At 47.0% G+C, this 27,777-nt stretch overlaps 1 protein-coding gene across 1 annotated transcript in view; it reads left to right on the top strand.

Annotated features, from left to right (window-relative positions):
• The window catches only part of CCDC120 (coiled-coil domain containing 120), a 172,764-nt gene that overhangs the window by 133,092 nt on the left and 11,895 nt on the right, over positions 1-27,777 (top strand). Inside the window, exons 6-10 of the mRNA XM_086940307.1 lie at positions 3,212-3,331; positions 6,307-6,535; positions 16,651-16,707; positions 18,014-18,200; positions 27,080-27,181. Of these exons, the coding sequence (XP_086796433.1) occupies positions 3,212-3,331; positions 6,307-6,535; positions 16,651-16,707; positions 18,014-18,200; positions 27,080-27,181 (695 nt within the window). The remainder of the gene's footprint in view (positions 1-3,211; positions 3,332-6,306; positions 6,536-16,650; positions 16,708-18,013; positions 18,201-27,079; positions 27,182-27,777) is intronic.

Consider the following 27,777-nt stretch of genomic DNA (forward strand, 5'->3'; position numbering starts at 1 on the left):
TCTTGTCGACGTCTACCTCCGCGGTGCCTATCTGCATTTAGTGGGCTCACTCTTCCTTTTTTTAATTTTATTTATTTTGTAACTGTTTTTATTAACAAAACAGGCATTGGTACAGTTAATATGCAGTCGTATTGGCATGTCCATAGCAGGAAACAAGACACTGTCAGCAAAACATTACATACATTGTGTAAAATATTCCATCCGTACATTATCCCTGGGTGGTCCTCAGCCCTCCCCACAACACTTATGTGAATCAGAGTGGTTTGTAGCATTCTAGGTTGCTGCTTCAGGGTCACACATTCACCCACGTGTCATATCGCCGGTGTAGGGGGCCCCGTATCAATCGTGAGGCGGGCCATTAGTGCTTGCCTCTCACGTCGCATCTCCACTGTTAGTGAGATGCAGATAACCCTTGGTATTTGTTCTAGTTTCCCCATTTCTGATCCCATTTCTTGGGACATCCCCGTCCCTCGAAGACCGTTTTCTCAGCTATCATAGCACAGTCCATATCTTTCGCCCAGTCTGTTACTTGCGGGCTAGTGTCCTGTCCCCACTTCTGTGCTATATTGCGCTTTGTGATCATCCACCCCATTGTGGCCCACGCCTGTTCCATTTGTGAGAGGTCGGTAACCTCCCATATGTTAAGGAGGCAGAGTTTGGAGAGGGATGCAGGGGCTTGTCACATGTCCTAGCAAATTGGCGTGTCACCCTTTCCCAGTAGCTTTGTATGTGTGGGCATTCCCATAAAATGTGTATGAAAGTGCCGACTTGGTTGCAGTGTCTACGATAGAGTGGATCTGGTCGCCTCCGCAGGCGGAACATCAATTTAGTATGAAAATAAACCTGGTGGAGTACTTTAAGTTGTATGAGGCAGAGAAGAATGGGTATTGCTACCTCCTTAGGAGAGACAAGGGTGTCCCTCCAATCTTCGTCATCTATAGCACCCAAATCGGACTCCCAATTTGTGCGTATTTATGCATAGGATCAGCGCAATTATTTACCAGTTTTTTATATGTTAGGGAGATAGGTTTATGTTCCATCAGATCTAATATCCGTCTGTCCCCCAGTGGGGAGGAGTCAGGGAGAGACTTTCCCTTTGGTATGGCCGTGGAGACAGCATGCCTGATTTTGAGATATCTAAACGTCTGAGGGTGCAAGGTGATATTTAGCCTGGGGGTCGGAGAATGTGGCCAGTTTCCCCTTCACCCACAGATCCCAGACTACAGAGATACCGATAAGGTCCCACTTATCGAACCCGAGGCATCTACTGAGGCAGCCCAGGATATCTGGTTCCCATAACGGAGTTGCTTTGGTTAGGCAGTTATGCCACCCCATTCTCCTAGTAACTTCATGCCATATTCCCACAGTGCGAGCCGTGGGGCCTGTCAAGTTAAGCCTACGGGGGTTGGTGTACAACGCCCTGTTGTAGCTCCCTCGTCCCATGAGCCAGGGGTCGGTTCGGAAATTAGGATTGTTGTGGGGGCCGAACACACAGCTGTTAATTGGGCTCACTCTTCTTGAAAGGGGGTGGTGTGGTCCAGGCCTGCTATGAGGAGGGTCCAAGGTCTCCCTGAATTGCTGCATTCGGAAGGTTCCTCTGGTGCAGGGTGTTTGTGTTAAGGTATCAGTACTTTTGTTTGTTAAGTAGTGTATTTTTTTGTGAACTGAGGCTAAACATTGCCTGATCTCCATTAATTATCAGGAGGATGTGGGTGGACATTTTGAGATGGGGCAGGTGTTTGGGAAGGTCTTGCTGTGGACATTAGGTTGGTCCCACCTGTGAACACCTCCGATAGCTCACTCAAGACCACCGCCGTGACAAGTTGCAAACTTCTCAAATCACTCAAGACCTTCTTTAACCGGTCTTACCTTTTTAAGGACCTTGAACCTTTTTTTCCTTGTTAAATTTCAAATACAACATTGGTTTTAGATGAGAGAGAGAACATAAGAGTAGTAAGGGTGGTGTGAAATTCAAGAAGCAGGTGCTCAGAAGTTGTATTTTCAATCCAGGTTTATTCTTGAAAGAAGATACCATCCAACCTGTCTTACTCAGCAGCTTCAACTGCTGCTTTCTTTCAGATCGAGCACTATGACCACACCACCTTCTAGAACTTAATACATTCCAACATGTCCTACTAAGATTAGACATGTATTGAATTAGGGAGAAATACCACAGGTGGATCATATATTGATGACGAGGAGAGAAATTTTGTGTCAAATCTGGGGTATCCTCAAACGGATACTGGCCAGCTTCTAGGCACTGTGTTGTTGGTGGCGGATAAAGGGCTCGTGATGAGAAGACGAGGGGTGGTAGCAGAAACCAGACGAGGGTGAGGACCGCTTCAGACCTGAAAGTCGGATTTATTGTAACTCAACAATTTACACGATGAGCAGTGAGGAGAAATAAGACGAAGGGCAGACTGCGGCAGAGGGAGGAGAGGACGAGTGATGACGAGCTAGGAGGCGTGGGTAGGTAACCTATCCAGAGTGGTGAGCCAGGAAGGACGGAGTTTGTTCTGTTGGGGCCATAGTGCAGAAAAATGTAAAGATATAATAAAGCTTTTGGCAAAGTGCGCCTAGTCGAGCTAGAGCGGCATTGTTACGATCCAGTCTAGTGCATCTGGAAGGTCTGTAGGGTGGGGAGGAGGTGATGTGTAAGCTTGTTGTGTCACTGGCAGCACCAGGTGCACTGGCCACAGTAGACATTACAGAATCCTGTCTGAGAGTCATTTCCTTTTCTAAACCTTGTACCTGCTACAGCATGCTAATGAATGCAAAGTGCAATATGAACTCACTCGCCTCTGCAAGGAATGACTTTCGATGACATCTGCCAAATCCGTCAAAAACCACAATACAACCTGTTCCCCCTCTCCCTCCTGCACTTTACATCTCCTGGTCACTACTGTGCTATGTCCCTCCAACCTGGTCTCGCAGTACCAGAGGGCAAGGCCTGTGATGTTGAATGGGCAGCAGCTACACAGTGACACATGAGCTGCAGAAACACCTGTGACGGGGTCCTGCGCCTTCTGATTACTGCCTGTTGCTCCTGCTCTGAACACCTCTACCTCCACTGCCTCCTGCTGGTGGAATCGGGGATCTTAACCGAGAAGGGGGTGTTCCCTGCCCTGGCAGATGCTGGGCATGGTAAGGGCTTTGCCATCTGGCAGCTTCACCAGATCTGACGCCGCTCTTCTTTCCTCTCACCTGGCAGGAGCTGACGGGACATGTACCGGCGGAGTACCCCCTGGAGGCGGGGGAGAGACTGCCACACATCCGCCGCCGGGTGGGAGCTGTGTACAGAATGCCAAGCCTGCAGGCCCTGAAGGGAGAGGTGAGTGTCGAATTGTGCGGAACATGATAAAGTGTGTTGGGAGAATGTGGTTGTGCGTGATGCAAGAAGCTAAGGTAGCGAAAGGGATTACCACTGCAACCAGGCATTTGTTTGAAGGAAGCTTTCACTCTTTCTGCACATGCTCGCCTTTTGTGTTTGTGAGTCTGAGAGAAGCTTGCACTGCTGCTCCTCAAGCTGCATGTGTGCGTTTGATGGAAGCTTGCACTGCTGCTCCCTTTGCTGCCTGTGCGTGTCATGGAAGCTTGCACTGCTGCTCCCTATGCTGCATGTGTGCGTTTGATGGAAGCTTAAACTGCTGCTCCCTATGCTGTCTGTGTGCGTGATGGAAGCTTGCACTGCTGCTCCCTATTCCGCATGTGCGTGTCATGGAAGCTTGCACTACTGCTCCCTATGCTGCATGTGCGTGTCATGGAAGCTTGCACTGCTGCTCCCTACGCTACGTGTGTGTGTGATGGGTGCTTGTACTGCTGTTCCCTACGCTACATGTGGACATGATGGAAGCTTGCACTGCTGCTCCCCACTTTGCATGTGCGTTGATGGAAGCTTGCACTACTGATCCCTAAGCTGCATGTGCGTACCATGGAAGCTTGCACTGCTGCTCCCTATGCTGCATGTGCATGTGATGGAAGCTTGCACTACTGCTCCCTATGCTGCATGTGTGTGTGTGTGTGTGTGTGATGTGAGCTTGCACTGCTGCTCCATATGCTGCGTGTGTGTGAAGGGAGCTTGCCCTGCTGCTCCATACGCTACCTGTGCACACGATGGAAGCTTGCTCTGCTGCTCCCTTCGCTGCATGTGATGGAAGCTTGCACTACTGCTGATGTGGACAACAGCCTGTTTGAGGCGTATGGGCTAAGAGTTTTGCAGTGTGAATCTTTTCTGGAGGCACATTTGATCAGTTTCTAAGTGAAAACTTACTGTGACAGTCTTACCTCTGAAAACACCTGCATTCCCACAGTGTTTAGAGAAAAGAAAGAAGGAGTCCCCTGAAGGCAAGCAGTGTCAGCATTGGAAGGATACAAGTCAACCAATCATAACACTGAACCCTAAATATGTCTGAGCTGGACTAACACAATAATGGAGAAAAAGTCAATAAGTTAAGAGGACTTGGGTGGCCAACGAAGCCATCCAGACATGATCAAGGGCTTGACCCGAATCCCACTCCATGTGTATTTGGACAACTGGTCTGGCCACAGCGGCTTAAGCTGTGTGTAGAGGAGACCTAATAAAAGCCTCAGCGAGGCGGAGACTCATTGTAATAAAGACTGAGAAGGTGAAACGCAAAAAGACTGAGTGTGGGCCCACAATTATTCAAATTGATTTAACATCATTCCAAAGATTTAATTGATTTCTGATGTCTTTGCCAATGCCTGCGTTATTGACCGCTTGAACCAGGAGAGGATGTGGTGTAACGGCCAAAGCTGCTGACTTTGGAGCTGGGGATCCAGGTTTAAGTTTCAGCATCAGCTCAACATCCTGTGATTCTGGGCAAATCACTTGTCTGCCCCATGCCTGTGGACAGCGCCTAGAGACCCTCACGTGTGATTAGCTGCGCTATACAAATCCAAGTATTATTATTATTTTAATTCAAAGAGACTAAGGCTCTCTTTACGCTTCACTATTACTTTATAAATACATTTATTTCCACCTTATTCATCTTTAAAATACTATTTCAGTGCACTTTGAAATACAGACCGATTTTCTGCTGGAGGGTCTAATTCAAGCATGTTCACGTACCCTAACGGTGAGCGTGTAAGCTGTGTGTAAAGAAATGCGAGTTGCTTCAAAAATAACAAGTTCCTTTTTAAACTGGAACAATGCATAACATGAAAGGATGAGGAGTACAATATGGTCTTCTGTGCGCGGACTGTAAACTAGCAATTGTGCCAATTTCCACTGTAAGTGGCTTCTGTGAGACTTTATTTCCAAATTGTAATAGTCTGTAGTAGCTAGAGAACAAAACACAAAGAGGGCTGAGGCAAGAATCCGGCACCTATTACTAATAGTGGCTTGACTGTACGGCGATGGTGCTAGAAAACCAGGAAGTGCACCCCTCTCCACTTCCTATTGGGTAAAACCCAAACACATTCACAAAAGGAGATTGGAATTAGCACACATCAATTATAAATCTCATTAGAGTTCATTTGATCATAAGATGTCCGTGATAGTTGGTAGAAAAAGCAGGTCCATATTTTTCTTGTAGTCGCAAAAATTGTTCTTTATTGATAAATAGATGTCTGCGAAGCTTCGAGCACGGATGTTCACTGAACTTTAGCCGCCCCCTGCCACTCAACTCCTTCGTCTGCATCACTTTCATGGTATTGAGATGATTACTTTGGCATATATTTATTTGTGTCACAGACATCTCTTTATCAATGAAAAACAAACAACATATATATAACTTTAAGCCCTGAAGAAGTCTAGCATGAGATGAAACGCGTTGTCTAAATGAATTGTGTGACCATTGGATTTTAACAACTGAACACATTTATCAATAAAGAACAAGTTTTGCGACTACAAGAATAATTTGGACCTGCTTTTATTACCAACTATTACGGACATTTTATGATCTAATGAACTTTAATGAGATTTATAATTGATTTGTGCTAATTCCAATCTCCTTTTGTAGTCTGCAGTAGCTGTTTAGTTAATGAGAGAATCTTACCTTTCTGCAAATCACCCTGTGCATAGTGTGTTTGCATAGGGAAACTTGCTGTGGTGTGTGTGTGTGTTGCTTGTATTGTTTACCCCGCTACACCTGCTGTTTGTGTGTCGAGGGAAGCTTTTGTTACCCTGAGTTGTGTGTGTGTTATTTGAGAAGTTCTGCACTGCCATCTTTATGGTGGAAAGCTTGCCCAGCTGCCGTGTCCACTCTAGTGTGTGTGAGCTTGTGCTGCCGTGTTCCTTTAAGAGAGGCCAATGTCGCATGTGTATCTTCCTGTCTCCGCCCACAGGACCTGCACCTGGAGGAGCTGGACCGAGAGTTCACCATGCAGCAGCAGATCGTGGAGGCGGCCAGGAAGCTGGTGGTGTCGGCTGACCTGAACGCTGAGCAACGGCGGAAGAGGAAGCAGGTGTACGCGGATGCGCTGAAGCGGCTGCAGGACCTGGAGGAGCAGGCCAACGAGTACCGGGCCCGCCTGGGCAAGAAACCGCTGCAGCGGGTCTCTCAGATCCTGCAAGGTGCGGGAACCAGGGCTTGGACAGGGAGGAGCGGCAAAGCCAGTGTTCCTGGCAGAGTTAGTAATGGAAACAAATGTGTTTTGAGACCTCTCCGTTGTTGGTGGAGGTGAGCTGGGAGGACAATATCTTGGCAGGCAGACGATAGGCTGTACAGGTCAAATGTACTCCAGGGACCTCTCATACATGCCAACATACCCGAATCAGGAGGTAGGCTCCGGATGTTTGGCTTTCATTTAGCTGTCTCCTGCTTAAAATGACCTAATTACTTCTGCTTCAATAGAAGACCATGCGGAAAATGCCCCCCCCTCCTCTCCCCCATTTGCTTCCTTTTCCTGAATCTCCCATTTTTCTTTTCCAAAATGTTGGCGTGTACGCTCTTGGCCCCACTGCAATTGTATTCTTCCACCTCATCTCTGGTATTGTACTCAATATATCATTCCCAAACCGTCACACTAGGACTATACTGTAACCACGCCTGGCCATATACCGGATTACGTCAGGATAGTCCCAATTTTTAAAGGCCTCAATAGCTTCATTTTTTTGCCTTCCCCGCCCTAAAAGCGCCTCTTCAATGCTAATGAATGGGGAAAAACAAATCCCTTCACCCAATTTATTTTTCAAGATCTTTATCTTTCCTGCATCCAAATGTTATGGTATGTTGGGTTGGGTTGGATGAGTGACAGCACTTCAATGCAGAGCTGTTTTTAAAGTGACAGGCGGTACCATGCGCAATACAGACTGTAGGAGGAGTCACATTACCTCGTGACTCAAAAAACTTCTTTGAAGAAAAACAAGTTGCAAACATCCAAGCCCAACACTAGATGGCAGGAGTATGCTAAGCACATGAATCTACAGCATTCCACGCTATGAATAGATGCTTACGGGGTAAGTAACATTGGGCCAGATGTATCAACATTGTATTTTGCGAGTCCTTAGTAGTGAATTTTACTGATTCGCTATTAAGGACTCGCAAAATGCAATGTATGCAGGTTTTGCAATTAAAATTGAGAGTCCTATGCATTCCTTATTTGCGACTCGCAAATGAGGGATTGCTTTTTTTTTATACAGAGTTCTATGTATCACAAACTTGACCCAAATCTGGTATCGGAGCACTTTACGTAGCACCAGTTGCATTACATGAGGACACATTCATTTTTGTTTGGCCAAGAGGCCCATAGAAATGAATGGGAATTGCATGCGCAATTTGCGAGTACCCAATAGGTACTCTCAAATTGCGCATGCAAATTCAAGGGTGCCAAAAGGACACCCTGTTGCACCCCTGAAATATACATGTGTGCACATGTGGCACACATACATGCCCTAAGGGCATGTATGTGCACCACATGATAGTTAGAAAAATGCAAAGAAAGTAAACATTTTTTTAGGAAATCGCAAATTACCACCAACTTGAAGTTGGTGGTAATTTGTGGTTCTTTAAGGCCAAATCGCACATTTTGGGTGTTTCCAAAATTGCATTTAAGGAATCGCAATTTGCGATTCATGAAATGCATTCACAAAATAGGTACTAGCAAAAATTGCTAGTCCCTATTTTGTAAATGCCTTTTGGGATGATACATCCCAAAATGCTTTTGACCGTTCGCAAACGGGCCAATTCTATACATCTGCCCCATAGTCCAGCTTGGGGTAGCTGCACTGGTTTAGTGCCCCTGCCTGTCAGAAAGGCTCTCAGGCCTGTGGTGGAAAGTACCACCTGTGTTCTGCAGTTCTGGTTTGGTACATTTAATTGGAGGGCCGCTTCAATCCTTTGCCTTTTTGCAGAGGTTTCAATGGAACATTACCTGCAGGGTTTCACAGCAAGCAGTTATGCAGTGACTATGTAATCCCATATGCCCCACTTTTATCGCACAGAATGATCAAATATACTTATTACATGGTTCACATCAAAGTAAGAGAGCCAGTGGCCGCCTGCAGACGGCGCCTTTTCAAAAGCCACGCTGCATTTGTTCATTTCTGACATTTCTTCCATTAAACGAAAGATCACACAAACTGAGAGAACCCGTCCCCAATCCTTCATTTAACATTTGCCCAGGTGCTCCATCTGTCTTAGAATAAGAACAGAACCATCCTCTCGCGTGCCCCATGCTGCCGCAGCTGTGAAATTTAGATGGAGAGACTCCAAGGGCAATATTGTTTTGCCTGTAACTACGACCAGGTGTGAATGTAGAAGATGGACTTTCTCCAGGGAGCACGCGGTCTAAGGTACCCGCTGCTGCCCGTTTGTTGTTTGTGTTTTTTCAACTTTGATATGCGCTTTTAAATGTGCTAAACTTGAATAGCATTGTGTTCATTGAAGTAGTGTGGCTCACTGGTTAGAGGCGGCAGACCCGAGAGCAGAGGACGGCCCGGGACCAGGGTTCGATTCCCGGCGCGGCAGGTTTCTGGACCAGGGTCAGCGGACTCGATAATTCTCTCGCCTCGGTGCCCTCTCTGATCAGCGATCACACTCGGCAACTCTGGGCATTAGCTTGCCTCATCTTCACTAACGGCCCCACCAGACCGCCGGGGATGCCTGGTCTCACCCTGGAGATACCCATTAAGGGACCATCTCTCAGGGAAGCCAGGAAGGGTTTTGCAGCGGTCGAAGCGCCTTGGGACCCTAAGGGTAAGTAGTGCGCTATATAAGTGCCTATACATACATACATACATACAATTTTAACTGTGCTCCAAAGTAAATCATACCTGCACTCCGATTGCTCTAGCGCTGTTGTTAGTCCGTGCTTCTATCTTTTGGGCTATACCCACAAGGGGTGTTTCTGCAGAGGGAGGACTCGGGAGGCAACCACATACCTAATGGTGCCTGCAGTGCGGGAGCGCAGCGGAGGCGCGCCAAAGGCAAGCCCGTCTGCACCCGTCCGCGGCCGCCCGGGGCCAGCCTCTATGCCCTATTTCTATTCTATACCCCGTCTGATCTAAAGGGCCTACACTCCACTGATCAGTCACTTAACACCTCCATTGGCTCTAGACTGGGAATCATGGAAGCAAGAACTTCCTTCCCAGAAATGGTGCAATCGAAACACAAGACTCGTATTACTCACACAGGACTCCGCAAGAAATCTGTTAAAACCGGGCTAACAGAGTTATCTATCCTCTATCTAAATACCCGTTCACCGCCTTAACATAAACCTGATGTATTCCATCTACTGGACTCAACTCGACCAGTCGTCCTCTTTTTAACAGAAATGTGGTTATCACAAGAAAATGCCCCATACGTTTTGGCTGCACTTCCGAACAACTACTATATCCTGCTGGCAAATCGCCCTGCAGGAAAGATTGGTGGGGGGGGGGGGGAGTTGCAGCCATCATACGTTAGGAGCTAAAATTCACCTCATTAACCCCACTGGCTTTAATGTCAGTAGACAATTTAGTTATCAAACTGGAGTCGCCTTCAGCTCCTCTAATATGTGTAATATTATGTAGGTCTACCCAGAATATGCCTCTGTTCCCCTACTCTCTGAGCGAATAAATGGCCCATCTTATTATGAATCATGCGCACATATTGCTGATTGGTGATTTTAACTAGTGGCTAATGACACATTGGGTGGACCCCTTTCTAAAGAACTAATTTATTTACTTAACGGTCTAAATTTTCATCAGCAGGTAACCTCTGCCACCCATGTTAATGGGCATACCCTTGATCATGGTCGGACAACCAATCTCGCAGTATCTACACGGACAGTCTCCTGTTCTTATATTTGGTCCGACCACCATCTAATACAACTTGTTATGAACAATATAACTGTAGCCAAGCCCCTAGTTGCTAAAGCGCTTATGGCCAGGAACTGGAACAAAGTTGACAAAAATCTCTTGCTGAAGACATTGATTAATACAGTCCCGATACCCAGAGATCTATCACCTCCAATGAGAAAGCTCTTGCAACTTGTCTAACAGTAGTCAGCAGCAAACATGCCCCTCTCAGGATGATAAGAACTTCAAGACCCCACAAAGCACAGCGATGGTTCTCCACAGACTTAAAAATATAAAAACTAGCCCTACGCCAATCCAAAAGGAGATGAAGACGTAGCTACTCCTCATACAAAAAAGAGATTTACGCAGTCCAACTTAAATTATACCAAGAGTCGATCTCCACAGCTAAGACCACCTATTTTTCTTCAAAAATTCTTAATTTCTTCCAACAGGTCAAAGGAAATATTTTCTATCATAAATGAAACCATACAATCCTTACAGTTACAGTAAAACCAACACTATCTCAAGAACTATGTAACTCCCTTAATACCTTTTTTTATAGACCAAATCAGTGCCATCAAAACTAGCATCTATCTGCAATACCTTTAAGGCATCCCCATCGACAATGGAAAATCCCTCTTCCCTTGACCAGTTTTCGGCAATAGACCGTCTTATGCTCTTGGACCTCCTGTCTAAAGTAAAATCTGGGTCACTTAATGACAGCTGCCCACCTCACATCCTACGAGAAGTTTATTTCTTCTCTCCTGAGGCCTGCCCTCTCTCTGCTCATTGAGTCGCTGTCTCAGGGCTTCGTACCAAGCGCCTTTAAAGAAGCGATTATTGTTCCCCCTTTTAAAAAAAAAGTCAGGGGCTGATCCCCAGACCTGGACTAATTATTTATTTATTTATTTTATTTTATTCAAAGTTTTATATAGCGCGAACAAGATCCTTACAGATATCAGAGCGCTTCACAATGGCAGGGTAGTGGCAGTAGGAAAGAACAGTGGTAATGGGAGCAATGTAGTAGTCACAACATGAAGGATAATAAGAACAACAACATACATAAACAAATCAATATACAGTCAGGTGAACAGGTAATAAAACTGCACAAGTCATGGATCACATTATATAGGTGTTGAGGTACACCTTGGGTGTGTGGCAAGCTTATAACAGTGTATTAGTATAGAGAGCGCACTGAGTGAGGGCATCAGGAGGGTGAATCTGTGACCAATGTATCTCATATATTGGTCGGTAGGACGAATGAGGCGAAGTAGTGTCACCATCAGGTAGAGGTATAATGCCAAAGGACAGGGTGAGCACTGATACCAGGCAATGTAGAGTCTCTGAACCAATACCTATAATGTTCAGGAGATCTTGGCCAGAAGGATGGTTTTCACCTCTTTCTTGAAGAGTGCAGCGGAGGAGATACGCCTAGTTTCAGGCGGGAGCGCATTCCAGATCCTGGGTGCCATTCCTGAGAAGGAGCGCTTGTAGGTTTTCTCTTTCCTGAATCTATGGGGTTTCAGGAGTAGATTCTTTGAGCTTCTATTGGACCTTGAACCTCCTGATATGGACAATTTTTGAGCGAGGTAGTTGGGTGCATTGTGGTGCACGGCCGCGTGTGTCATAACAGCAATTTTTAGTTGTATTCTGGCTTCAAACGGCAGCCATTTTAGGGACTTTAAATCTGGGGAAATATGTGAATGTTTTCTTGAGCCAGTAATGAGTCTTGCGGCAGCGTTCAGGGAGGCTCTTAAGGGTGCTGTTGTGGATAGCGGGAGTCCACTGAGGGTCACAATTCCGTAGTCGATTCGAGGGATGACTAACGCTTGTACAGCAGTTCGAAAGTCTTCAGTTGGAAGGAAGGGTTTGATTTTCCTCAGTGTGTTTATTTGGAAATTGGCTGCTTTTGTGGCTTTGCTGATGTGTTGCTGCATGTTGAGCTTGGCGTCCAGTGTGATGCCTAGAGATTTCGCTGAGTCCACGATGGTGGGTTGGACATTAAGTGCTGTTAGGTTGTTGAGCCATGTTTGGGTGGTGGAAATTTTCGCCGGGGGTGAGATGAGAAGGAACTCAGTTTTCAGAGCATTTAGTTTGAGGTGATTATCGGCTAGCCAAGATTGAGTGTTGATAAGCGTGGAGTTCAGATGTTTGATATCTTCCGGAGATTGAAGCTTTAGGTACAGTTGTGTGTCGTCGGCGTACATATGGAATTGGACATTAGAAGCTTGGAGCAAGGTGGGGAGCGGTTCCATGACGAGGTTGAACAAAGTGGGGGAGAGGGAGGATCCTTGTGGAACACCTAGATCCGCAGGCACGGGTGCAGATAGCACATTATCGATCTTGAACTTCTGAGATCGGTTGTGTAGGAAGGACGAGAACCATTTGAGAACCGTTCCCGATAGACCCATTCTAGTGCTTAGCAGTTCCAGCAGGTTCTCATGTTTGACCGTGTCAAATGCTGACGAGAGGTCAAGAAGGATGAGGAGACAGGACTCATTGCGGTCAAGAATTTGGAGGGCGTCATCAATTATGTGTGTCATAGCTGTTTCCGTGCTATGTTTCGCTCTGAATCCTGATTGATGAGAATTGAGGAGGTCAAATTGGTCAATGTGTCTTGTTAGTTGGAGTTGGACACATTTCTCCAGCAGTTTGGCCAGGGTGGGAATATTGGTGATGGGTCGGTAATTGTTTAGGTCAGTTGGATCAGCTGTAGGTTTCTTGAGTATAGGAGTGACTTGCCCCACCTTGAGGGAGTCCGGAATGAGGCCTTGTTGCAGGGAGCAGTTGATGATTTTGGTCCAGAGAGGGAGGAGCAGGGGGATGAAGTCTTTTACGGCATTAGCAGGTAGAGGGTCTGTGTGGTGGTTAGAGGGCTTTAAGGTGCAGAGCAATTTGTGTATTGTTTCTTCCGAGTAGGTATCGAAGTACTGCCAGGAAGCCATGTTTTTAGGTTGAGTGTTAGCCATTCTTGTGTGGTTGGGGAATCGGCTTACATCCATGATGAGGTCGTTTCTTATGTTGTCAGTCTTTAGCTTAAAGAAAGCAGAGAAGTCTTCACAGTGTGGGGTGTCGCTTGTTGTGCTACTTGATTGTAGGGGTTGTGCTTTTGTTTGGGTTTTGATTAGTTCGAAGAGTTTTCTTGGCCTGTTTTTTGCTTGGTCCAATTGGCGGCTGAAGAAGTCCCGTTTTGTGCGCTTTATTATCCTGAAGTAGGCATTTCTCTTGTTTTTGAGCCTTTTGAGGTGCAGTGCTGAGGGGTCCGTTCTCCAAGTGCGCTCTGCCATTCGCATCGAACGCCTATCGTCATTGAGTCTATCATCATACCAGGGGTTGGAAGTTTTGGTGGAGACTCTCTTCAGTTGCAGTGGGGCGACTTCATTGACTAATGTATTCATAGATTCAAGGTAGTGGTCAGTCAGTGATTGAACATCTGCGGCACCTGAAGGGGGAAGGAGCAGATTGCCGATGTGGGGAGGCAGAGTAGTGGCGTTGAGGTTCTTCATGTCCCTTTTCCATATTTTGGATTTGATTGGTTGTGTCGGGTTAGGTTTAACTTTTTCATTGATATAGAAGGTGATGATGTGGTGATCTGACCAGTCGCAGGGTAGAATCGTCTCCAGTTGTGTAGAATTCTCTTTGGCAATGATGAGATCAAGTATCGCGCCTTTGTCGTGTGTTGGTCTATCGCATATTTGGGTGAGGTCAAGTGCATTAAGGAAGGTTTTGAGACTGTTTACCACTGTGTCTTTCTGGTCGTTCCAGTGGAGATTGAAGTCACCCAGGTAGACTTGGGTGGTCTGCCGACCGGCATTGGAAGTGATCATGTCCATGAGTTGTTGTGTGAATATGAGATTGTCACCAGGCGGATGATAGATGAGATGTAGAGCACAAACTTGTTTGGCCTCGCTGGTAATGTCGAGGCAGAGGAGTTCACAGGAGGAGAGGGAGGGGGAGGTGACTTTAGTAACGGAGAGGTTGCTTTTAAAGATGCATGCAATTCCCCCGCCCGTCTTGTCTGAAGACCTGTCTAACCTGATGATGTGATAGTTGGGGGGGACTAGTATGTCCATAATCGGAGTAGAGGTTTCAGTGAGCCAAGTTTCTGTTAGAATGGCTAGGTCCAGATCCCTATCTGAGACGAGATCTGCGATGTCGGAGGAGTGTCTCTGGGCCGATCTGCAGTTGAGTAGGATGCATTTGAGATTGGGAGAGAGAGGGGTGGTCGAGCTTTCTAGAGTGAGGGGAACTTTTCTGAGGTTGTTAGGGACGGAACCTCTGTTATTGAGTGTTGGGAGCCTCAGAGGGTTTGTAAGAATGGTGGGTATGGGGATGTGTGTGCTTACCAGACTACGGTACTGGAATCCCACATGGCTTAACACCTCTGTAACTTTATTGAACAATCCCAATATCTTGACCCCACCAAGCAGGATTTCTTCCAGCCCACTCAACAGAGGCAGTGATATTTACTGTGTTGGACACTATTTGGATGGAAGCTGATAGAGGTTCTCCCCTGGTCCGGGTGCTGTTGGAACTTTCCACGGCATCCGGCACGGTTGACCATGGTATCCTGATCAACCTTGTCCAGGACGCTGGCCTTCAGGGTTCAGCTCTTGGTTGGATAAGGTCGTTTTGGAGGGTCGTTCCCAGTCAGTCTGCCTGGCCAAGTTCACAGCATCTAAAATGACTAAAACATGCAGGATACCCCAGGGTTCATCATTGTCACCTCACCCGTTTAACCTATATATCCTCCCACTGATTCGTTCGTTACAAGAAAGGAAGGTGTGTACGTACAACTACGCCGACGATCTGCAACTAATGTTTACCATCAATAACACTCCTGATTCTGTGGCCGAGTTTCAAGCTACCATGCTGTTCATCCGTCATTGGTTGAACAGCAACCACCTAAAACTCAATCCGGACAAGACTGAACTCATCGTGATAGGAGGCACACAGGACCCCTGGAGCTCCCATTCTGGCCAATCGAGTTGGGCTCCTCCCCTATTCCAGCTCCATCTGCCAAGAGCCTCGGGTGATAATAAACAGCGACCTGACCATGAAAACACAAATTGGGTCAGTCACTTCGACCTGCTTCTTCCAGCTGAGAAAGATAAAGAAGAGCAGTAGACTGTAGCGCCAAGAAACCGCAGGTGTATGAGCGCTTTACAAGTATTTTAAAACTCAAACTCAAACTCAGACTCCTTACTAGGGAGGCATTGATACAGGCGGTTCTAGCCCTGGTCATATCGCACTTAGATTATGCCAACTCTCTGTATTTCGGCATCCCATTATACCTTATTAAAAGACTGCAATTGGTACAGAATCAGGCAGTAAGATTGATTTTCCTGCAGCCTAGATGGCAGAATGCCTCCCCATTATGAGGGAGCTGAATTGTCTTCCCATCACCCCAAGAGCAGCATTCAAAGTCGGCTGCGTCATTTCTAAGGTCCTGCGTGGCATAGACCAGAAATTAATCTCCAGCCTCGTCCAACGGCATGTACCCACTGAAACGCCAAGGTGGCAGCAGGTTCGCTTTGCTGGCGCCGAATTTTGGAACTCCCTTCCAGCTGATATTAGATTTAGAAAGCTTCTGAAGACATGGTTTTTTATTCAAGCATATGTCTGAATTTAGGCACACAATTAATTAATAGGGCTTCAGCAGATCCTATATCCAGCGCCAAGAAACCAACCGGTGTATGTGCGCTCTATAAATTTAATTTAACATAACAGGACAAATGTTTTGCATCGAGAGTCCCATTTAAACACACATAACTAGGATGCCATACTGCCTCTTGTCCCAGCACACTGCTTGTGTGCGAGCTCCTACTGTGCCAATCCAGCAGGAGTGTTGGGAGATGAAGGCCAAGGAGCCGGCATTATGTCTCCCTGCGGTGGATGGTGGCCATCGGTCCACTTTGGCTTAGCAATTCCTGGCACATCATTGCAATGGGAATGTGTATCCAGCACAGTCTGACACAATGCCAGCGTTGGATCTAGGACATACCCTCACAATCTGAAGCCCGGAAAAGCTGGTAGAGGCTGGGCAGAGGGAGTTGTGTGACAGACATGCAGAGTTTGTCAATAGAAGGCCAATGGGGTAGGAGGAGAGTTACATCTCGGACTGTAGAGACTGTTGGCTTGTGTACTGGCCTGTAGTTTGTCTGCCGCTGTCCTGTCATCTGGCTTGCTGTTGTGTCGTCTCAAACTCTATCTCAACTGGTCCACCTCCGAAGGCGGCTGCTAGGTCGTAGGCATGCGGCTTGTGGGTATAGAGCAGAGACGACCCTGCCTGTCGCTAGTTAAGCATGATGTTTCAGAGGATGGCAGGTGACGACTCATCCATACATAGGTTTTGAGATTTTCATGCTTCTGGAATCAAATAACGTCTTGTGCTCTTTTTATTTTTGCAGATGATTCGCTCCACTCGGAGAGCAGCTCCCTGTCTGAATCCGCCAGCCATGAAAACGGTGAGTTTCCAAGATCACACCACACCGATCTCCGACACGTGTGTTACAAGATTTGTGGGGGGGGGCACTCAGCAATCGATGTACCTCGGCCCACCAATGTTGAGATCATATTAGTTGAGCCTGTGCCCACACCGATAGTATGGGTCTGGCCTTGTGTGAGGATGGTGGACTGCGTCACTTGGCACCGCATCCGCAATGGTGAATTTCTACCTCTTGTAACACATGGCACAGCTCTGTCTGCCTTTGTTATTTAGCAGCGACAGGAAAATCCTCATTACTTATTCCAGGCTGTGTTGCAGATGCACTGGTGGTGATGTCACAAATCAAACACCAAACTGAGGAGGTGACCTGAAGAGAGGGAGAAGGAGAGGCACAGTGTCAAATTTGTTTGCTTTGCAATCAATACCCTCACATTTAAATCCTGGTTGGGTAAACACGTGGCCCGGAAAAAATGTAATCCAATGAAACCCAAGTGTCTACAATTGCAGAAATTGGTGTGAAGTCTTTTTCAGAATGTGTGCATGCGTCTAAGCGTCTGTACAGCACCCCCAGCCCTGGTTTAGTAGATTTGTCACCCAGCCCCACAGGTGTAACACATTCTACAGACTGTAGAACCTGTGATCTTGAACCTGCAGGAGGCAGCACTTGATGCTGTGTGACGCCACTGCCAGGACTTTGCTGTGAACTGTACCACTTCTAGCTAAAGGCCTGTATATTATGGCCTGAAGAGCCTTTTTTCAGAGCCACATAGACCTCCACTACCTCGCCTGCTACCTCGAGTCCTGCTACAGACACACTTTACACAGACCACAGGATTTGATATTTGCTGTCACCCACTGAGCAGCCTATAGAACTCATCAAGCTCTCTTACTCACTCCTAACTAAGGTGAATACTCTGGAAAGTGGACACAGATAACCCTAAACCTGGTGCCTTCGGACACTAACCCGCTTCTGACCAGAGCTTCCATCCCACGGAGACCACGGTGGACTTAAGTTGTGCACCAAATGGGTTAACATCAAGTCATTGTCTCTTCAGGCACTAAGAGGCCAAGGTATTGAACCTGAAGGGTACAGAAGGGAAGACAGACCTGTGGAGGGATCTGGGGCTGTGGTTTGGAAGGGCCACCTTGGCAGCCAGTGATGGGTGCTCGGGCACGCGCTCTCCCTTACTACCCTCTGCCCGGCTTAGACTATCCTGGCCTTGTTGACTTCAGTGACCTGGGCTGGTCAGGCTTGATTTCATCTTGAGTTTTTGCCTCTTTCCTGTGTTCTTACTATTTGCTGTGCTTTTATTCCCTATCTCCAGATGAGTTGCAAGGCTTCTCCGGGGCCAAGCCCCACCTGCTTCCCGACCGACCCTCCCCGCCGCGGGGCCGAGACCACATGCGAGCGGTGTCCAGCAGCCCTGACCGGAGGCCGGGCTACAAGTTCTCCCCGGCCGAGATCTACTGTGAGATGAAGAATCGGCGCAACTCCGTGGCCAGTCCCACGAGGTAAGAGGCGCACCAGGGGCATGGACATCACAGGTGTCCTCACAGGAGCTGCCACAGGAGCACCCAAACACCAGCCACATTAATGAGGGGCAAAGGCTCTGCCTTGGGGCAAGAATAGGAGGCACTGTGGTATTGTTTGCCTTCATTTTGCAACCGTTTTCTGGTTCGACCCTGTTATAGGGTATATTTGGGTCAGTTGTACCTGAGCGTTGCCACTGAAGAGGGATCTGTTTTTAGGTTTCGTGTTCTTTTAATGGGTGACTGAGCATTTGTAAACATGCTGGTGAAGTGCTTGCAATGGCTCTCTTACTGCCTTGAGCATGGGGTTGATATGTTTATGGAGTTCTATAAAATGCGGAAAAAAAGAATCTGAAGATGGTGACCAAGGGTGGGAGCTTCTGGGGGTGCCCTTAGGGGGAAGATTACAGCATCCGTAAACTCTGGACACACAGGCTCCATAACACTCTATATTTCCAGTGTGACTCCATTACACATTCACACTCTCCCACCATGCAGGGATTGGGTCCAAAAGTTGCATTGTATCTTTTTTTATTTTGGGGGATGTAAAAATGCAGCATCTATCTTGGGAGTGCCGATGAGGTCTGTGCTGTTGGAAGTGAATGTAGGGTCACCGCACAAGGAGAGATCGAAGAGAAACGAGGGTTGGAGCGAGCACTAACCCAAATCTGTTGAGGGGTAGACTCTTGATGAGCAAAAGACCATATGACCATGAAGGAGAATGTGTCGAATCTGAGGCTTGTCACATTTTCAGCTCCCAGAGATGGTGTGCACCCATTGGAATCCAGTCTCTAATGTAATCTGAGGCCACGCTGCTTCCATGCAAACTTACCCACCGGGGCAGCATGTGGAGGACGCGGACTGATATTAGCCCAAAGAACTTTAAAACTCAAGAACCAAAGCACGGAGCACAGAAGCATAACTGAGGCCCCCGAAATGCTGGGGCAGGGTACCTTGTTTGGGTTGATGCCCCCACCACTCCCCCAATGCCATGCCCCTACATGCCTTGCAGCATGCGTGCAAGGGCTCGGACTAAGGAAATAGGTAAACGCTCTGGAAAGGCACTCTGTTTTCTGGAGCAGGCCACCTGCAGCATAGAGGGTCCCAAACCCTTCAGGGGGACCCCATTGAGCCCCAGACCAATGAATATATGTGCGCTCTGGAAGATGACGGATCCCTCATCACATTTTGCAGGGGGCATCATTGTCTGTTACACCACTGACGGAGCATCCTTTGTCATGGTAAATTGGGTCAGAGTTCAGTAATGGGAGTTTTTGGTGCTCAATAGTGGCACAACCTGGAATCTCCCATGCTTTCAACCCCCCCCCCAACACCCGCACTCTGAAATGAAGTTCTGTAACCAAAAAGACTGAGGGCCTCATTTACAAGCCCCTTGTGCTGTCAGTACGTCAATATTTCCCATATTAAGAGTGACGCACCAGCGGCGCAAGGGGCTTGTAAATAAGCCCCTGAATCTTTAACCCCTTGCGTGCACGTGTCAGCCAACGGCCGTCGCGAGCACTACCTCGGTAGTGCTGTGCACGTCCGTTGGCCGATGCGGCCCCGCCCACTCAATAGAACTCCTGCGGTGGAATTTGCGCCACGGTTATGGAGCTAAAGACAATAGCATAAGGGAGATCTGCTGTTCCCGGTCACCCATTAAAAGAACATAGAGACACAAACGCAGATCACTGAGGTCCGCGTTCAGTGGCAAAAACTAGGGTACTCGAAAAACAATGGAAAAAACCCACCTTGAGGCTGCGGAACCACATCGATGCCTCGCACCAATCGGTGCCACTGACCCACATCTCCCACATCGGTGTCTAACCAGAATAGGGGCACCAAAAAGAGGACCATGAGATTTCAGGTTCAGAACGAGAGACGGATGCAACACGAGGGGGCCTTACCCAGTATAAGTAATGATGGACGCTACATATTGCACCTCCTGCGGCTACAGCCTTCCAGTCGCTGTCAGATTGGGGCTCTTCACATATGTGGCGCAGAATACCTGCAGTTACGTGGGTGCTACACCCAACCCACAGCTACTATATAGAACTTAATTTGCAAACAAGCACTTAACCACCTAAAAACAAGAGCATCCCCCCCTTCTGCTGCTGCTGGAAGAAGTAACGGCCAGACCTAGATCCCAGCCCTCTGAAGACACGTATAAGAATGCTGAGGTTCAAACTGACTACTTCCAAGCTGTCCCACTTTTTTCTTTATAAAGACACTTGCATGATTACCATTAACTCTTAATTAGTTCTTTTATGTATTCCAACATACAGAAAGCACGACAAACCTCTGCACTGTATGGTAGGTGGGAAACCTCATCTGTGCAGTGTCCCTGATTAATAAATTGAGCCCTTCAAGTGTTTGCACAATGTTTGCGGTGGTTTCCTAGACACACTTGTATTTTGCATGTGTGCCAGTATATACGCGTTTTGGCTGGTAAAGGGGGTTTATTTTCTTTGATGTCTGGAGGTGTCTAGAAGAACAACTGCGTTATTGTTTCTCCGTAGTCTTACAGTGAGTATTAGAAAAAAAAAACCTTTTCTGGGCGCCAAGACAGCCTTCAGCACCAGACTGATGAAAGCCACGAATGGGTTCCAGAATTTCAAAAGATGACTCTCTTTACCAGGTGCCACTGTCTTGGAGACAGAGGACTGTATTTAAGGTGCGGGCGTACACCACCTGATGCATCCAGTTGGTACCCAGTGCCAAACTGCAGGAGATTACCCTGTCCCTCATCCAAAGTAGCTGAGAGGCTACTAGTCGCAAGGGCTGAGCAACTGAGCCAATATAATCATTGTTAAGGCACAAATCATGAAATCCTTAAACAAGCATTTGCAATGCAATAGGTCTCACATTTGGGAGATTTTTAGCTATTCGCATTGTAAATGACAATGCCGTTTTTATTTAGGTTTAAAAAAACTGCAATAATAAAAGGCATTGTCATTTACAATACCAATAGATCAAAGTTTCGAAAATGCGAGACCTATTGCATTGCAAATTCTTGTTTATATAGCGCTAACTCGGCCAGAATGTATTGGAGCGTTTTACATAAACACCAGTCACATTACACAACAACACATTAGTCACGGAGCGATTAACCGATTTGTCCAGAATCACAGGACGTGCTTGCCTTTTCTTGTGACGTCATCCTACCGAAGCTTGCAGTGTTAATTTAATGTGTTCTAACCACACGTGACTAATTAAATCTGCATATGTGGGGGCATGTATTGTTGTGGTAAGGAGGGGTATCACAAAAGTAGAAGGGGCCTGATGGAGGGAGAAAAAAAACGGAGTAAAAAAGCTAAAATAAATACTGTGGGGCAACGAAAGCAAGGCACATGCCTATGTTTTGTCCTGAAGAACAAAAGCAAGGCGCATGCCTATGTTTTGTCCTTAAGAACAAAAGCACAGCGTGTGCATATGTTTTAGCAGAGCACGTGCATAAGTTTTGTCCTGCGTACAAAGAGAGGGAGCAGAGCGCATGCATATGTTTTGTCCTGCGTATGGAGAGAGGAAGCAACCGAGCAGAGCCATACGCGTGCACATCTTGTTTAAGTTGTACGCGCACATCTGCTGTGTCTTCAGCTAAACTGTTAGACAGATGTGCGCGTGCACATGTCCTGTCTTGAAAGCGTGCACATATACTGTCCCCCATTGCCCACCAAACCGACAACAATAGGGTCTCGCCAAGGTGATCAGTGCATGTGCTGCGTCTCTAGGCGAGACCTAAAAAGGGTGGATCATGAGAACCTTCTGGATGGGACACCACTGCACAATTTAGCACGCATTCTCCAGTCACTACAGATTGAGACCTGACCTGCAGAAATATTTTTTTTGGGGTGGGGGGGGGGGGGGGTTTGAAACATGGTGCAAATGACTGTTCAGGTCATAAGTAATTTTTCCCACGTAAATCTTTTCTTGATTAACATGCTATGCATTATTCTGCCATCTAGTGTTGGTGGCCGTCGACCAATCCAGTCGCCATCTCCAGATTATTTTTTTCTGTAATTTAAAGATCTCAATAAACATATCAACTCCATGCTCAAGGCAGTGAGAGCCATTGAAAGCACTTCACCAACATGTTCACAGCTGTTCCCAGTCACCCATTAAAAGAATATGAAACAGAACACAGACCTCAAAATCCTTGTTCAGTGGCAAAGCTCAGTGCTCCATAAACATTTGAAAAAAAAGACCCGGCAGACTGAGATGCCACCAGCCCCAAAGCAATTGGTACAACTGGCCCAAATATACCATATTGGGGTCGAACCAGAAAAGGGTTCTGAAATTAAGGCAAACAATACCGCAGTCCGACAGTAGGTGCCAAAGAGGAATACATGCACCCCACAGCTGTGAGGGGAAGCCTATGTGATCCAGGGTTGGGCGCTAGAGACAAACATTCTTCTACTGACAGCTCACGTCCTTGGAGTGGGACACATCCTCAGAAACCTGCTAAGTCGAGGTCTGTACGGCACGCACAAATGGGACTCATATCAACGAGTGATACACAACTTTTAAAAAATTGCCGCACCCGGCCTAGATGTCTGCAGCCGGCACAAGTAAGCGCGGTGGGGCGAGGGGAAGTCGACAGACGGAATAGGTATTATTTATGTAATGATACCTATTTTGTCGACTGTTGACTCCCCCACCCTACCCCGCCCACCGCGCTTACCTGTGCTGGCATCCGCTGGATCTCTGCACAAGTAAAAAAATGAATAATGCGAAAGTCACACCTGACAGTATCCAAAGTTAACGATGCTGGGCAGGCAGCAGGATAGGAGCTGCTCAGACATTTGTACAAGAGATTCGCTCACCCACATTTTAGAACCCAGTTTTATCATTGTAATAGTTGCTGACCTTCTGTGGAAGTCTTGAAAGATACCACAATAAACATCAACAATAATAAAAGTTAAAAAAAATAATTACTGTAATGATGATAAAAGTGGTTAAAACCTTTTTAAAACAAAAAAGTCAGAACAGATCGATGGGGCATAATAGAGACCAAAGCTAATCGGGTACAGAGCTCGTGGCAAAGAACTAAAGCATGATTCATATGTTGTGGTTCACTCTGACATGTAGGATAGATACATACAATGCGTCAGACCCCGTTCGGGGGGAAGGCACGTAAGAGACTGGTTACTAGGCCACAAGAATGAGGATTGGAGTAGTGTGCCCCTTGTGTCCTGGGGTCGTCCTACTATGGCTGTGCAAGCTGTGGCAAGTACAGCCCTTTCTGAACTTGACTCTCAGGATAGTGCCCCAGATGGGTTCATGTCAAGTCATTGTCTCTTAAAGCGCTCAGTGGCCGAAGTATTAAACTTGAAGGGTACAGAAGGGAAGGACAGACCTGTCGAGGGATAGAACAAGCATTCGCAAGCTTCTGAGGAAGGTAGTGTGAGGGGCCGGTGCTCAGAACTCCAGAGTCAACCAGCATGCAAAAATGATTGTGCAGCCCAGTGTTGGCCTTTTAAGTTAAATAAGCTACGTTAATCACAAAGTGTTACTAAATACTAAATAGTCCAAAGTCAGTTCAGTTCTAGCATTGTATACCCCTATGGGATCTAATCAAATGTAAATATCACTTTGGTGCCTACTTCCTCCCCACACCCCTGATCTTTCTTGTGATTTGGGCAAAGATCGGGGGACAGGCATACACTAACACAGGAGCAGCTCACTAGTAATTACCCCAAAGACTGGCCCTGGAGTCCATTCAGTTGTGTTTTGCCCCAATAAGTCCATGCTGGCAAAGGTTGGTGTTGGCAGCAACAGTTTTCATCTGCTTTTGGTCAGGCATGGTCTCTCAGTTCGTGCAGAAAGAGAACCACGTCACCTTCTCAGTGACTCTGGTAAAAACCAGGCGTGGGTCGGTGCCATCGGCCTCTTCCCACTCTTGAACTTTGGTGCCGAGCGGGAGACCAGAGGTGGTGGTCTAGACCCCTGAAGGGTCACAAAAGCTAGGCAAAGTGTTCGGCAGGCTTGTTAGTGGTCACGCGCCTAGTCCACGGAGGTGTGGGTTCATCTACAGTAGTTGTGGCCCTTGGGGGTGATGCAGGCCGCTGCTCGCCTTTGGCAGTAGCAGCCTAGGAGGCAGATTCAGGCGGGCGGCTGATTAGTTCTTCCTGAACAGTGTCCTTTTGTAGATGGCAGTTGTGAGCAGTTATGGTCTGGATATAAAGGAACTAATCTCGGGTGGGCACCTGTGATGGCCGCACTAGGCTCGTGTCGTTGATGGCGATATCTCTAGGCCCCACGATGACAACTTGGTGTGGTGAATACTTCTTTAAGCAACTTGTGGTGCGATCTCCCTTTCATACACCTTTTCCAGGCGGGATGTGGGATCCCCTGTCCCAGGTTTCTGTACTGGTTTGAGTTGGTCTTTCCGATGTCATTGCACAAAGGGTGCGTCTCAGGGCAACTTGGAAAAGTGATGGTTCTCACAGCAGGAAGCAATGGCGCGGGCTTTGAACAGGAGGGTCCAAAACATGGGCACAAGGAAGCGAGAGTTCTTCGCTCCTATCCTCCATTGTCTTCCTGAAGCAGTATTGAGAGCCAGAAGGTTAGGATCTGCCTCGGAACTTCCTCCCCTTGAAAAATAAAACCTGCAGTCCCATCACTCACCCCGACCATCTACAAAATGTCGCTGTTCAGGAATTTTGGGACATTCTGTGATAGGAAACTAATCCCAATTTGTGAATGTGTTTTAATGTCAATAACTCGTTAAACCTTAAATACATGTGTATCCATTGGTTGGATTAATTAACATAATAAGTTGCAACTAAGCAGTGAAATGCCAAACAAACACTTAAAAATAGAATGATTTGCTCTTTCTGGCCACACCTGACTCCGCCCACTGACCCAAACCTCGGGTTATTCCCGCCCCCTGTACTCCGCCCACAGTTCCCCTACTTTTCCCCCCCACTTCGACCACTGGGTTCCATGCAGCAGTAGAGAGACCCCCCTAGCCTGAGGCAGAGGCAGAGCATGTGACATGCCTGTGCTATGGAGCAAGCAGCCCCTCTTCTTGTTCGATGGAAGGGTTGCGCACACTAACAGAAATGGAGGCAGCAGGGAAACACACGACGATGACGTCTGTGTCTGATGCATAGCGCACTTCGGGGTCATGGACATTCGTGCTCGGCAGCTAGCAGCCATTTTCTATCTTCGAGTTTTACAGGAACCGCGTGCAATACCCGAGCCTGGCCGCTAGGTGGCAGAATAAAACAGCATGCACCTCTGTAATCAACGTGAAACTGCTGTTACCGGCAAGGAACCTTTTCCTTCCCCCAGTGTGATGCGGTGCACCTGGCTTTCTTTAAGTAGGGGCGGTGCACCATGAGCTTTCTTTCAGCCGGTGTGATAAATGGCGGATTGTGCTTGGTCTGTGATGCTGAAACCATAGCCTGTCTTGGAGCAGCAAAGCTTTGCTTATGAAGGCCTGTCTTTGAGCAGAGGCGCCGTAGAGCTGCCCCTGTTAGGGCACGGATTGTAGGGAGGGGGATTGGATCGGGCATTTGTGAGGTGTATCGCTGCCACTACTAAGGCCCGTGGCTGTTGGTTTTATTTATTTATTTATTTGTTTAATGCGATTTTATATAGCACGAACATTACCCGAAGGTGTCTGTGCGCTTTACAAAAGAACCAGTTGTGTTAAATAAATAAGGACTTTCAATTACATGAATGACATAAGAGATACAAACGGAGAAAAAAAAACAATCAAATGTACAAGTGGAGTGAAAGGAGGGAAAAATAGCAAATGTACAAGTTGTAAAGTCACTCAAGGAAGAGATACAAACATATACTAGTGGATATATATATATATATATATATATATATATATATATATATATATATATATATCAAATTCACTCCGGATTAGTGTGCAATGTGCAGCTTTTTAGGTCTGGTGTTAGCTAGGACCCTTTGCTTTTAGTACAAATATATATATATATATGTAATAAACTTATAGGGGCGGTCAGCGAGCCCTCTTCGTCCATTGGTCTGTAGGTTTCTCATTCACATTTGCCTTCTGGGCTCTACAGCATACGTCATACGGCAGTGGGTCAGCCCCCTTCAGCCATTGCCTCACTTAACGGTGAGTGACAGCTTTCTGCCCTTTCACAAAGAGCACATCCGCACACAAAGTAGTTCCCTTCACTACCAGAGACCTCCAGAACAAAGTGCGCTTTATGGGGCCGAACAAATGTTGCTTTTAGAAAATGTAGATTTTATGTACGTATTTTATATTGGTGAGGGTACCGCAGATCTTCAAAAATAAAGTCGTACAAAAACCATGAACCAACCGAAAAAGCTTTGACAAAGTCAAAAGTCTGCCAGCTAATTCTACATCTATTGGTTTTGCCAATGCTTGTCCTAACTTGGTGCAAGCGAGGACTGACGTTTGGTTGATCTTTGAAGGCTTTTACTTGGGCAGACTCACTGTGGGAAGTCATGCGCTTGTGCACAATTGCACGGTGGTGTGTTTGGAGCGGGGATGCTGTGTTTGGGTGAGAAGCTCTTCCTTATCTGGTATTCAAGCATCGACACTGGGTGAAGGTCTGTGCCTGTAGAAGGGTGCTGTGCAGGGGTCTCTGAGCAAACCCGTGATCTGGTACGGCTGCTGCGCAGTAGCCTCTGCTAAGGTTAGCGTGTTGTTCGAAGGATTCTGCTTGGTGGGGAGGGTCGAAAACCCAGGTAAGGTTAGTGTATGACAACAAAAACTCAAGTAGAGATGCTATGAACATACCTCGGGTTGGACCACCCACCTTTGTATTAAAGCCAGTGATGTGTTATTTCTCGCGGTCTCTAAAGTTCCTTCCTCTATGTCGCTTCTAACTCTCTGCTACTTCCTGCAGCCCGACCAGGACATTCCCAAGAAGCATTTCCAGTTTCGAAGGGAGAAGTGTCCCTGCGACCCCAGTGCTGACGAGGAATGCGTTGAGTGGAAACCACTTGAGGTAGGAGCCCTGCATCCCACCGGTTGCCTGTGTGTACCCCAGGATGAGTCTGTGCAATTATAAAGTCTTACTTATATCATCAGCTTTCTTCTGGGCCCTCTGAGGAAGCAAGGCCATTTCTCGATGAGAATAGGACCATTCTAAGCCTTTGAAGGAATCCAAGGATTTTTTTTAAGGCGGCGGTGTGGGCAGAGGAGATTCCACTGATTCAAAAAAAAACCTTGGCTTTAGTGCTCTGTTCCCAACTCCTTTTCTTAGTTTTCTGCAGAGTTATTATATTGTGGCCTATGTGCTTAGGCATTTACAAAGCTGGTAAAGTGTGAATGTTTTTGGGCTGGCACAGCTGCACGCATGAAGCATCTTTTGCACAGTGCAGTGTGCGTTAAACTCCTGTTTTCAACACTAGAAGCCGGTTTAAGGTTATCACGGCAGATGTAATATGGCGCAGATGCTGTAGCCCAGAGATGGTGCATGTCATTCGCTTCTGTGCTCTTTGTTGATTGCAAAATGCGTTGGCCTGGGGCCAAGGTTGTAAAGGTCCATGCACGTCATTGCCACCACGGTGATGGGTCCTTTGGCCTGTGTGTCGTGGTTAA

This window comes from Lissotriton vulgaris, chromosome 10 (genome assembly GCF_964263255.1).
Source record: "Lissotriton vulgaris chromosome 10, aLisVul1.2, whole genome shotgun sequence".
Taxonomy (NCBI): Eukaryota; Metazoa; Chordata; class Amphibia; order Caudata; family Salamandridae; genus Lissotriton; species Lissotriton vulgaris.